This window comes from Phycodurus eques, chromosome 13 (assembly GCF_024500275.1).
Source record: "Phycodurus eques isolate BA_2022a chromosome 13, UOR_Pequ_1.1, whole genome shotgun sequence".
Taxonomy (NCBI): Eukaryota; Metazoa; Chordata; class Actinopteri; order Syngnathiformes; family Syngnathidae; genus Phycodurus; species Phycodurus eques.
In genome coordinates this window covers 20,775,415-20,787,413 of record NC_084537.1, presented here as the reverse complement: position 1 = coordinate 20,787,413, position 11,999 = coordinate 20,775,415, and the positions used below count along the sequence as shown (strand labels likewise).

The window sequence follows — 11,999 nt, the reverse complement described above, 5'->3', positions numbered from 1 at the left end:
TGAATACAAAACAAAAAATAAAATGGTAAAAAAGTAGAGAAAATAATCCTGCATGCATAATGACCTATGATGAATAACTAAAATAAAAAATATTTCTACGTAATTAAAATAATTAAATAGAATATTGTATGTAAAATATTTTAAGTAAAATAAAAATAAAATAAAAATACAACAAAAAAACGTGTTTCAAATGCAGAATTTTTTTCTAAAAATAATAATGCACACATAAACAAACTATGTTCAGTAAATGAATAGTTTTTGTATAATAATAATAATAATAATAATAACATATCATATCATATCATATCATAAAATATAATATAATATAATATAATATAATATAATATAGAGCGACCAGTTCAGGGTGTACCTCATAAGCGGTAGAGAAAATGGACGGATAATAAAAATGTAGGTTGATGCATTTTCATGAACTGATGGTACAATCTCGTAAAATCTCGCGATGACTACTCCTCCTCAACCTGCTTCTGGTTTTATATCCAAGAGGGGGGGAAGACCCGAGATGCACGTTTAAGGTCAGCACTTTTCTTTCTTCCATGCTTACAACACATTTACGGCATTAATTTGATAAAAGTTGAACTTCCGTTTAACGACGTGTTACAACGCCAGGCCCTTTAAGCAGTTTTGGCCGAAGTTAATCGATTTGTTGCGTGTTCCTCAAACGCCGCTTGTTGACAAGTCAAGCTAGCCCCACGTAGGTCGTTAAGGTCCCTTTCATGGGCATCCCGATCTAGCGTTGTCATTTCAAAATAATAGCGTGACGTTGTCATTTCTAACTTCCCGTAACTAACTTCCAGCACTTTGCTGAAGAAAGTTGGCTGAATTAAGTTCAGAAGCGAGTTTTAGTCATTTAGTATTCTGGAGTCCAAAGGTTTGCGCTCTGTTGAGCTTGTCTGCTCACCTGTCATTTATCTCTCGCTTTGTCTGGCACACTGTCAAACATTAACAGACTCTTGTTTTGCATGCACTTCATTCAGCTTGACGAGCCGTCATGACCGAGCTGAGCGGCAAAGTCCAGAGCGTCCTGGGTCTGCTGGACCCGGACCAGCTGGGCCGCACCATGACCCACGAGCACCTGACCATGACCTTCAAGTGCTGCTACGTCCCCTCGGCGCCGGAGAACTGCCCGACGGCCGAGAATCCGTTCCAGATGGGCCAGGTGCACTGGCTGAGGCAGAACCCGTACAGCTGCCACGAGAACCTGCTCCTGTGCCAGGAGACTGAGGCCGTGCGAGATGAACTGCTGGCCTACAGGAAGGCGGGTGGCGGCAGCGTGGTGGAAAACACCACCACGGGCATCGACCGGGACCTGCCCACCCTCAGGAGGCTGGCCAAGGAGACCGGGGTCAACATTGTAGCGGGGGCCGGGTACTACATAGACTGCACGCACTCGGACGACACTCGCAAGATGAGTGTGGAGAAAGTGCGTATGCAAAACACAGTTAAAAAAAAATATGACTGAATTACACAGCAAAGGTATACACACAAATAACAAATATCTGATTTGAGGTAAAAATATGAAACTTTGGGTGGAAAAAGAAAAATCCCAAAATATTGGGGGATACAAAACTATATATATATACACAATAACATTAGAAGAAAAATATTATTTAGAAAAAATTGAAACAAAATAAATAAGTAAATGCATTAGGGAAACAAATCACAACTATTTAAAGAGAAACTAATTTAAAAAATGAAAGCTAGAAAAAAACATGCATTAGGAAAAAATCAAATATACTTGACAGAAAATGAAAAAAAAAGAAACAAATAAAAATATAATATTTTTATAATAAAAATAAAGAAATGCAGCTTTTTTTTTTTACACAAAGAAATACAAAATATTAGACAAAATCCCCAAATATTACAACAAAATAGAAAATGATCAGACACCCCGCTACGGACACATATATAAACATAAAAAATACAAAAATATTCTTAAACATTAAACTGGCAAAACTATATTAAAAAAAATGAATTTGGGAAGTGGGCTAGTAACGTTTTCACGGCACTGTACTTCATGGAAAATACATCAATTTAAAGGTCCCATATTTTGGCTCTTTAGATCTCCATAGAGTGACTCTAACATGGACTCAGTATAAAAGTGTCAATTTCATCATCAAAAAAACCAAAACACCTTAGTTTTGTCATATGCGTGTGCAGAAAAGGCCCCTCTGACAGCTACTTCTGTTTGACCCAGTTTTGTAGCCACCTTGTTCATATTTGGCTAAGACTGCCCCTTTCCTCTGATTGGTTGCCTCCATGTAGAAGAGAGAGCACACGTGTTTGCTATGTTGACAGCGCTGGCTCGGGAGTAGAGAGTTAGGCGGAGATCTTCGCTAGTGACGTAGATAAGCTCGAGAAATTTGAATGACCTTATTTCAGGCCTCGCCACAGAAAGACGTCCAGAACTCAGAAATGCGGGGACGATTTTAATTCATATTTCACGTTTACTGTGGCACCAAAACCAAAAAGTTGGTTTGGTAAAATATGGCACCTTTTAAGGAAAAAAAAAAAATATATATATATATTTGAAAAAAAATACACCTTCGAAAATAATACTATAACATTAGAAATTGAAAGCAGGCATTCTGAAGTGTCATAGAGACATTTTCCCATCCCATTCCTTTTTGAAAATCTATTTTTCATGTTATTTGTTTGAAATTGTATTCATTTTTTAAATTGTTGTATTATTCTCAGTATTTTCTTCTAGTTTCCAGAATGACCCCTGGAATCTTAATTGAGGCAGGTGCTGGTGGTGTGAATGGTGTGGATTGTTTGGCCTTGGCAAAGGTCTTTGCTCCGGCCAGTGCCTTCTTAGTTCCGGACAAGTCAGTCATTAGACGAGGACTACGCGTTGTTACGCTGACCGCACCGTGCCATGTTGTGCTTGTGTGTCCGCGGCAGTGATCGATTTGAGCGGCTATTTTTTTCCCCCAGATTGTCAGTGGACGGACGTCACACCTGTCATAATGAATAGTTTTGCGTCTGACATTAGTTCCGCTTTCTTTACCAGCTCACGGACGTCATCGTGAGCGAGATCCTTTACGGTGCCGACGGCACGGATATCCGCTGCGGCGTGATCGGTGAGATCGGCACCGGCTGGCCCATCACGGACAGCGAGAGGAAAGTGCTGCGGGCGGCGGCGCACGCTCAGGCCCAGCTCGGCTGTCCCGTCATCATCCATCCCGGCCGCAATTCCCCCGCTCCGGCCGAGGTCGTCCGCGTCCTTCAGGAGGCGGGCGGCGACATCGGGAAGACGGTTATGTCGCACCTGGACAGGTGAGGAGTGCGTTGGGAGTGCAGCAGTGGTCTAGGAGCTAATACTGTCATGGAAATGTGCCAGAGCGAGCTGATCTGTGATCAGATCATTTCTTGGTGAAGCAGCATGAGGTTATTTTCCATCAGATTGCACCTTTTTTTCTGGACTTTTTTTCAAAATACAGTACTATTTTTTTTGTTTGTTGTTTTTTTTAAACCAACCACTTTTCATCTCGGAAATATACTACTTAATACTAAAAAATCTAAACATTTTCTAAAAAAAAAAAAAAAAAATCCTTCCTTTCAAAAATGTTTGTCTTAACAATTTACAAATTTGTTTTCTAAAACAATATTCCACTTTTTTCAAAAAACATTTTTATTTCAGAAATATACTACACTTTCTTTCTTGACAATGTGACTTTTTTCCTCAAAATGATCACTATTTAAGTACAGGACATTTTCAGATTGATGTAACTTTTTTTCAAATTTAGGTCTCAATCTTATAAGATTTTCCTTTAAAATACTTTATAGGGAACACCTGCATATTTGTGACTCAGCATATGCAAATTTGTGTATTTGCAGATTTTTTAGTTTGTGCTGGGTTTTTTGAGGCTATTATGCTAGCTAATACAATTGAAGCGCCTCAGGTGCTGGTGTGCTGGTTTGTTTGATGAATAATTAATCTGCTAAGTATAGTCGTTGATGTAACATTGGTTTATGACTGTGGACACGCTAGAAGCATGGCGTTGATACGTTGTGAACCTCTCCATTTTAAGTGCTTTGTACCATCTTGTGGCATCTATATTAAATTGCAAACGCCGTTTGTGGGGGGTTTCAGATTTTCGCTATTCACAGCAGGGCTCGGTCTCTAGCCCCGTGATTCGCTGAGGTTCACCGTATACCAGTTTAAAAAAAAAAAAAAAAAAAAAAATGTATTTTTTTATTCCTGAAAATGTGTGATTTCCCCCCCATACATATTTGATCAGAAAAAAAAATCTACTTTTCCCCCCTACAAAATATGTGAAAACGTATTTAAAAATACAACTTTTATTCAAAAGAATATGCATTTTTTTGAGGAAATAAAAAAAAATCTGAATTCCCAAAAACTTTTCATGAAAAATATTTAAAAAATGTTCTTGATGGTATCCAATTATTTTAAGCAGTGGATGTTGCCCCTCTAAAGCAGTCACAGAAAAATTATCAGACCACTTTTAAATTTCTTGTTCGTTTTAATGCCTCCTACCATCAAAGGTATATTACCTGAAGAATACAATGAACACGACAAACTATATCTGATTCCGTAATGCTTAGTCCTGTTTGACATGCTTAAGCTTAAGTGTATTTCCAGTGACTTTTGGTTACTATCAAAAAAAGCATGGAAAATGGCTAGCTATCAGCTCTCAAATTAAACTTTTATGAGCTAATTCTTGTCATCATTATACTTGTCCAAATCAATGTACCTTTAGTTATTCTATGCATTAAAATTGCAGATAACACGGAAGAAACAAAAGAGTGGTCTAATATTTGTTTTCCTTGACTTTAAATCACAACTGTAATAAGAGTATTTGTACTTTGAACTTTGAGTGAAATTTAAATCATTGTATGCTTAACCCTGACTTTTTAAATGTTGTTTTCTATAAATCTCGTGTCTCGTTGTGCCGCTGCAGGACCATCTTCAACCACGCCGAACTGCTGGACTTCGCCGAGATGGGGAGTTATCTGGAGTACGACCTCTTTGGAGTCGAGACGCTCAACTACGTCTTCAACCCGGACGTGGACATGCCCAGCGACAGCCAGAGAGTCAACGCGTGAGTACAGTACATCTGCCTGCACATTCACTTGACTTCCACTACAAGGGTTGGATTTAGAAATAATGTTATATATTCGTCGTAATAATCATTTGAAAACTTTGAAGGTGTCTTAATTCTTGTAAGAACTTTTTGGGGGAAAATGATTGGAAAAGAAATTGACAGAAGTACTGTATACCACTTTTTTTTTTCTCAAAAAATACACTACTTTATTCTCAGATTAACATTATTTTCATCTTGAAAATATAAAACGTTTTACTGTGAATTTTTGTTTTCTTTTCTATGACATAAACTTTATTCTATTGTAACTTTTATTCACGAACTTAACTTCAGTAATTAACTTGTTTTTTTTCTCAGACATATCCCACTTTTCTTCTCAAATAAATTACTTAAAAAAAGAAACTTTATTCTTGTAAGAGTAGGACTTTTTCACAAAAATGTCCCACTTTTTCCCCCCCAAAAAGATACGACTTAAACTGCAAGGAGGGAGATCTCCAAATCCAGGTGAGAAAAAGTAGTTGCATCATTCCCAAAAACATTCATGGCTATATTAGCTCAAAAGGGTGCTTCTACTAAATACTGAGCAAAGGGTCTGAATACTTATGGCTGTGTGCGTTTTTCAGTTTTTCTGTTTGAATAAATCTGCAAAAATGTCAACAATTCCGGGTTTTTTTCTGTCAATATGGGGTGCTGTGTGTACATTATATGTGGGGAAAACAAATGAACTTAAATGATTTTAGCAAATGGCTGCAATATAAAAAAAGAGTGAAAAATGTAAGGGGGTCTGAAAGCTTTCCGTACCTGCTGTGTATATATATATATATATATATATATATATATATATATAAAATATGAATTATTTCTGGAAAGAACATTAGCCTTTTAGAATTTTTTATTTTTTTCCTCAAATATAGAGCTGTATTCCCTAAGAATACATCTCTTTTTTTCTCGCAAATATATGACAAAGGAAACTCATTAAGACTCTTCCTTTTAATTCCTATGAGAGATATTTCCATGGAAATAACGGACAAATCCTATTGATTTTGGATGATATCTGATCCGAGACGCTTGAGAGGACTGAGTTTAAAGCGGCCCATTGTTTGTTTTGTTTTGCCACGTCCTCCGCCTCCTCCTCCTCCTCTTCTTCCCCTCGCTGCTCGTTCAGCTTGGCCTTGCTGGTTAAAGAAGGCTACGAGGACAAGATCGTGATTGCGCACGACATCCACACCAAGGACCGCCTGAGCAAGTACGGCGGCCACGGCTACTCTCACATCCTGCGCAACATTGTGCCCAAGATGCTGAGGCGGGGCATCTCACAGACGCAGGTGGACAAGATCCTGGTGGACAACCCCAAACGCTGGCTCACCTTTAAATGAAGCACGGGAAGAAAAAGCCCAGGCAGTTGTTCATTTGTTTAATGAAGCAATAATGATTTTTTTTTTTTCTCCATCTCGGGATGATGAGACAACAGTGAGATGCGATGTGACCATAATTAATTAATTTGGGCCTTCAATCAATCACAGGGTGCAATTTTGTCTCATAATCATGATGAAATGTGTCGTCATACTAATAATATAGCATTAAGTAACCCACAGTGATTTATAAGATGGAAACCTTTGGATTCAAAGTGTTTTTTATTTATTTATACATTTATTGAATGGCTGGGAATGACAAGAAGAAAGGGAGCTGGTCCTCCCCCCAAAATACAAGTCAAAACAAAGCCTGTGGGATACTGATAGTGAAACGATACCATGGCAAAAACCTAAAACATCAGTTAATGCAGCAGAATAATACATGACAAAAAATAGAACTTCAGCTTCTTACTATTTTTTTTGTATAATATTTAGTATTTTTTTTTGTATAGTACTGGCAATAAAGGATATTAAATAAAATAGTTATATGTATTCACTCTTGATTAAATAAAGTAAAAAAAAAAAAAAACATGGCACAGCAGTTCAGCTATAAAGAAAAAAAGTAGTTATTTGTTTTCTAAATTTGATCTGTTATTCTACATATAAATTAGTATAGTAACACTCGGGTCTGCTCCGTTTGTGTCGTTTGAAGGTTTATAATTACCATAACATCTATGCTAATTTCCATTAGCCCGTCTATGGCATTTTACATTTAGTTAGCGGACCCTTGTTGTTTGATTGTCTTTGTTTTATGTGTCAGTTTTACGGTAAACTTCAATTCAGATTTTTCGCTATCTGCCAAACTGCACACAGCCACTCTTAAAAATACAGATACTAAAAAGGCGAAAGGTTGTAGAGTTTGTGACGGCGAAGTATCACGGTACCGCTTCAGTACTGGTACGCCGCACAACCCTATTCTTTCCAGCCAAGTGTTTAAATACCAATGAAACAAATACAAAACTCAAAATATGTTCCGTTTCCAAATCATTTTGCTGTACAACTGTAGTCCACAGAGACGTGAATTTATTTCATATTGGGGTTACATACATTCAGTGTAATTGATGAAATGGATTGAATTCATTCCTTCATTCTCGAGCAGCCGTGTGTGAGCTCCATGCCAACACCTTTCAGTCCGTGTCACAAAAGCACTCGCGCGTTAGCGTAGCTGCCGCTTCCTAACGAGCACGCCGCTCATCAGTATGCCGCGCCCGCCCTCGACGTCGCGGCGGTTTCAGACGGCGCGTCTTAACGGGAGTGCCCACATGAAGGACGCGCTCTCCTCTCTCGTCTGGGAACAGGTGGCTTCGCAGGGTGACTTCACGCCATGATCAATGGCCGCCGCGGTCGGGGCCAAACTTTTGATGAATCTTGCAGGAGGATTAAAACTGTAAATTATAAATGATATTCATATCTGAGAGGAAGAGAGGTGGGGAGTGTGGATCGATGGTGTGTCACCGGAGGGTCAAGGACATGTTGCTGTCATGTGCCGACGAACCGCTTGACCCACTCTAATGCTGGATGAGAGAAGAATCACATTTTGATTTCAAGATGGCAGCTTTATAGAGCCATGCGTCACTTCCGATTGCTTAAAAATCCAATATTTGTTCCCAATAAAAACACAGATTGAAACTGAGGATGCAAGTTTGCTTTCGTTTGGTATTTGGTTTGTTGTCACGCTGTAATTTTTTTTTAAGCGATCCAAAACACGTCACAGCAATGCATGTGACGTCACTCTCTTCTCTTATTGGTCGCGAGAATGTAAACACAAAGGTTTGGGAAAATCTCTTAGAGGGCATCTTTGTTTTTCAGTGTTCCCCAGCCTATTTGTGACTTTATTATTATTTTTTTTAACCTGTCCTCCATTAACTAATTAGCTGTTTTTGTGCTCTTTGTTTATGCCATAAACTAGTGCCAAAGGCCTGTCTTATGGAAAAGTAGCGCTTTGGTCTTGATGCATAATGACCTATGGTGAATAACTAACGTGTGACGTTGAAGTTAGGGGAGGAGCCTGAATCTTGTCTAATAGAAAAGTAGTGCAGATTTTTCGATATTCACGGGGGATTACTGGTCTACGGTATTTGGCCTGGCATTACTTGCTTTTGTCGTTTACGCATGTGGCACAAACTCTTCTCCTTCTCCTACTCCTCTCTTTGTGGTGGACGATACGTTACGAAAACGCTCAACACAACCAGCTGTTCTTCTATTTGTGTTCGACAACAGCACGAACCGATTGGCTTTCGTTCCGTTTCACGTCGCAATCGCGCAGTCCATTTGGCCGAACTCTGTGTTGACCACACGCATAAGCATTTGGAGTTGCAAATAGTGAACAGGTTGAAAATGTACGATTACGCAATCGAACCTGTTCGATTTCATTGGAGATCCGTTTGGAGACGCCTGTATACGCTCGCAACAGAGAAAACCTTAACATAGCTTAATGTCACAAAACTACAAACAATCGTCATCCAAATCTTTGCGGACTTGTTTACTTACGCCCACGTCAACCGCTGAAAATATCAAAACGATTGCCCTGATATTTTGATTGCCCACAAGATGGTGCCTAAGCAATACTTTCATATTAGACAGGTCTTGGCCTGAGCACAGAACAGCAAATAGTTTAGTTGTCTTGTTTCACAAATAGTGGAAGATGGATTTAAAAAAAAAATAAAAAATACAAATCGATGAATTCGCAAGTAAGACGTATAATTGACTTACCAGTATGTAGCCACCTGTGGCCATTTTTACGACAGGATAATAGTTTTGTGTTCAACCAAACAGGCCCATATTTAACTGATTAAGTACATTTAATGCTTTGGCTCAATGAAGATTGCGGAAAGAGCGTTCTAAATGCTACTGAACTGCGTCGTTTGATTTAGTCTGACCGCCTCGTTCACACTGGACCAAACCAACTCGAGTGGGATTAAAACAGATCCGAGAGGGGGGTGCTACCGTGAATACATTCCAGAGTGTGCGACTATTGTGATGGATGAGGGTTGAGACACACATGTACTGTATATCGCGTGTTATATTATACGGCGGCAGCTACATTACAACGTGGCATTGCTTCACAGTTCATCCAGTTAGACACCAATCAGACCACATGTCAACAAATACATTACATTCTTGCCTTCTCTCTATGCGTGTGTGTGTGTGTGTGTGTGTGTTTGTGTGAGAAGACGATATACAACAATCTCGGCAAGCTCGTTTGGCGAACAGGGGTGATGTGAAGCACTGTCTCTACTAATCCAACAAGTGATGGAGCGTGCGAGGGAGGAAGCGAGCAAAGAGAGAACACGAGATGGCGGTTGTGTTTTTTGTTTTGTTTTTGTTTTGTTTTGTTTGTTTGTTTTTCAGTCGGCGTACAGCATGAAGCCCGAGAAGGTGCTGTACTTGTTGTTGTTGCCGCCGTGCGCCTTGCCGCCGTCCAGCTTGATGTAGATCTCGTCGCCGGGCTCCAGGTGCAGCACCACGCTGTTGCTGGCGTAGTCGTAATTTTGGTCGGCGTCCTGCGCGATGGCGCTGGCTCGCACCTGAGAGGAGACAGTGGGCAGACACGGGACAGTTCATTAGGTACACCTGCGCTGTCCGGTGACGACCGAGATAGATCATGATGCTCTTTTTTAAAAATAATAATAATAATAGTAATCATAAATAAGATTTAGTGCTTTTCTTAATGCAATCGAATATATCTCAAAGTTTTTTTGTTTTTTTTTTTGTTTTTAAATATTACATGAAAAAACAAAAATGTATCAAAAAATATTTTTGTGTACAAATAACATTTTTAACATGAAGTATAATTTTGATTATTTTAGATTTGAGATTTTCCATTTATTTTAGAGCTACTGTACTTTTTTTTTTTTTTTTGGAAACAATAAGTGCATATTTATTTTGTGCATCACTGATGTAAAATTAACCACGAGTATGTTGTATCAACCTGTGGCTCATTGCGAAGAGCCGGTCGCCCAGCGACCGACGGGTCGGCTCCGGCTGTCCGCTGTCGAAGTGCCCTCGGGCAAGACACTGAACCTTAAATCGCTCCCAGTAGGCCTGGCAGCGCCCAGCGTGGCATCAGCTGCCCATATGAATGTGTGCTTGAATGGGTAAATGTGAGCCTCTGGAGCACACTTTCAATAAAATTGCTACAAGTGCGCGCGGCCATTCCCATGTATTTCTCTCCCTATAGATATTCACTCCGCTATCATCTACGTATCTAGCCATCAAGTTGTCAGTTGCGTCTAAATGATTATGTCTTATAACAACCACAAGACTATACTCTGATATTGGAGCTGGTGAGATTGCGCAAGTGTACCTAATACAGTTCTCTGAGTGGAGTGTCAAGTTTGCCATGAGTGAAAAAGATTGGTCTTTTCTCTAACCGGTCGCCATACATGTCCATAATATTGAAATATGAGAGTGTTAGTAGTTCACGGTTCAGTGGAGTTTGTGGGCATGTAGTCAGCGCGTCCCCGGTGTATTGAATCTCTTGAATTATGCAAATGATGTTGGGCGAACGTGCGTAAAGCGCGTGCGTAAAAGTGTCCAAATGAAGCCCCGAAAAGTGCGGCGGTGTCGGGCCCACCTGGTTGTTCTTGCACAGGTCGGCCCACATGCTGGTGCCGTCGCCGCCTCGCATCAGCACGTGGTACGTGAAGTAGTAAATCCCCGGTATGGAGCACGTGAACTTTCCGGTGGCGGGGTCGTAGTGGTTGCCCAGGTTGGTGACCACGTCGTCGAACTTGAGCACCTCGTACCCCTCGTGCTGCTTCTTGAGTCCTGCATAGAAGGCGATCTTTGGCACCGTGTTGTAGGTGGCCGCGCTGATGGCCCCCGTGGGTCCGCTGGCCCCCGGCGGACCCGGAGGACCGGGCGCCCCTCGCTCCCCGGACGGGCCGGCGGGGCCGGGCGGGCCCGGCTCGCCCGCGGGGCCCCTGGAACCCGTCCTCCCCGCGCGTCCGGGCTCCCCTTGCGGACCCTGGATGAAGGTGGGCAGCGACTGCACCGGGCGGTTGTCTTTGACCGGCTCACCGGCCGCCTTCGCCGGCGCCGTGGCGGCGGCGGTCCCGTGGGGGTCGCACACCATTTGGCAAGCGCCGAGCATCTCGTAGCGGGCGGGGGTCCCGGCGGAGTTGACCATGGCCGGGATGAGCACCACCAGAACCAGGACCAGCGCCACGCCGCACACACCGGTCGCGATCATGTGCGCCCTGCGAAGCGGCTGAGTCCGGCTGCGAGCCTGGTGGTCTTCCAGCCTGCTTGCGAGCGGTGCCTGAACCGGGGGGAGGTGGGGGGAGGAGAAGAAGCGCGGCCGAGGCGTGCTTCGGAAACTTTGACGATTGCCCCTTGGACGCGCGCATGCAGGGGGAGCATCCGCAGCTTTTTACGCGCTGCTGCAGCATCCGTCCGAATGGCGCATCTCCTCCCCTACCTCAACAACAATAATAATAATAATAATAATAATAACACGCAGGGGGGGGTGGCAAGACTGGTGTATGAGAGGATTCAATCT

The 11,999-nt window shown here is 41.6% G+C and overlaps 2 protein-coding genes across 3 annotated transcripts; one reads left to right on the top strand and one right to left on the bottom strand.

Annotated features, from left to right (window-relative positions):
• Window positions 1-490: 490 nt before the first annotated feature.
• Window positions 491-6,998, top strand: pter (phosphotriesterase related). 2 transcript variants are annotated; one of them, XM_061693795.1, is made up of 5 exons: window positions 491-533; window positions 996-1,441; window positions 3,032-3,297; window positions 4,944-5,084; window positions 6,250-6,998. In XM_061693795.1, the coding sequence occupies exons 2-5, from the start codon at window positions 1,010-1,012 to the stop codon at window positions 6,458-6,460; spliced, it is 1,050 nt and encodes a 349-aa protein (XP_061549779.1). In that variant the 5' UTR covers window positions 491-533; window positions 996-1,009; the 3' UTR covers window positions 6,461-6,998. The 2 variants fall into 2 exon arrangements, with proteins under 2 accessions (XP_061549779.1, XP_061549780.1); XM_061693796.1 differs by lacking the exon at window positions 6,250-6,998 and adding an exon at window positions 5,549-5,707.
• A 2,845-nt stretch (window positions 6,999-9,843) lies between these two features.
• On the bottom strand, window positions 9,844-11,690 carry c1ql3b (complement component 1, q subcomponent-like 3b). The gene is made up of 2 exons (XM_061693797.1): window positions 11,073-11,690; window positions 9,844-10,023 (listed from the first exon to the last, which is right to left on the bottom strand). Exons 1-2 carry the CDS (start codon window positions 11,688-11,690, stop codon window positions 9,844-9,846), a joined length of 798 nt encoding a protein of 265 aa, XP_061549781.1.
• Between the last annotated feature and the right edge of the window lie 309 nt (window positions 11,691-11,999).

What these genes read in the sequence shown, in the direction of transcription:
- c1ql3b (XM_061693797.1), bottom strand. Translation starts at nt 11,690, where the DNA reads ATGATCGCGACCGGTGTGTGCGGCGTGGCGCTGGTCCTGGTTCTGGTG. An exon ending in ACCTGTGCAAGAACAACCAG is followed by an intron (nt 10,024 to 11,072) that starts GTGGGCCCGACA and finishes GTCTCCTCTCAG; the next exon opens with GTGCGAGCCAGCGCCATCGC.
- pter (XM_061693795.1), top strand. Translation starts at nt 1,010, where the DNA reads ATGACCGAGCTGAGCGGCAAAGTCCAGAGCGTCCTGGGTCTGCTGGAC. An exon ending in GCAAGATGAGTGTGGAGAAA is followed by an intron (nt 1,442 to 3,031) that starts GTGCGTATGCAA and finishes TTTCTTTACCAG; the next exon opens with CTCACGGACGTCATCGTGAG. An exon ending in GTTATGTCGCACCTGGACAG is followed by an intron (nt 3,298 to 4,943) that starts GTGAGGAGTGCG and finishes GTGCCGCTGCAG; the next exon opens with GACCATCTTCAACCACGCCG.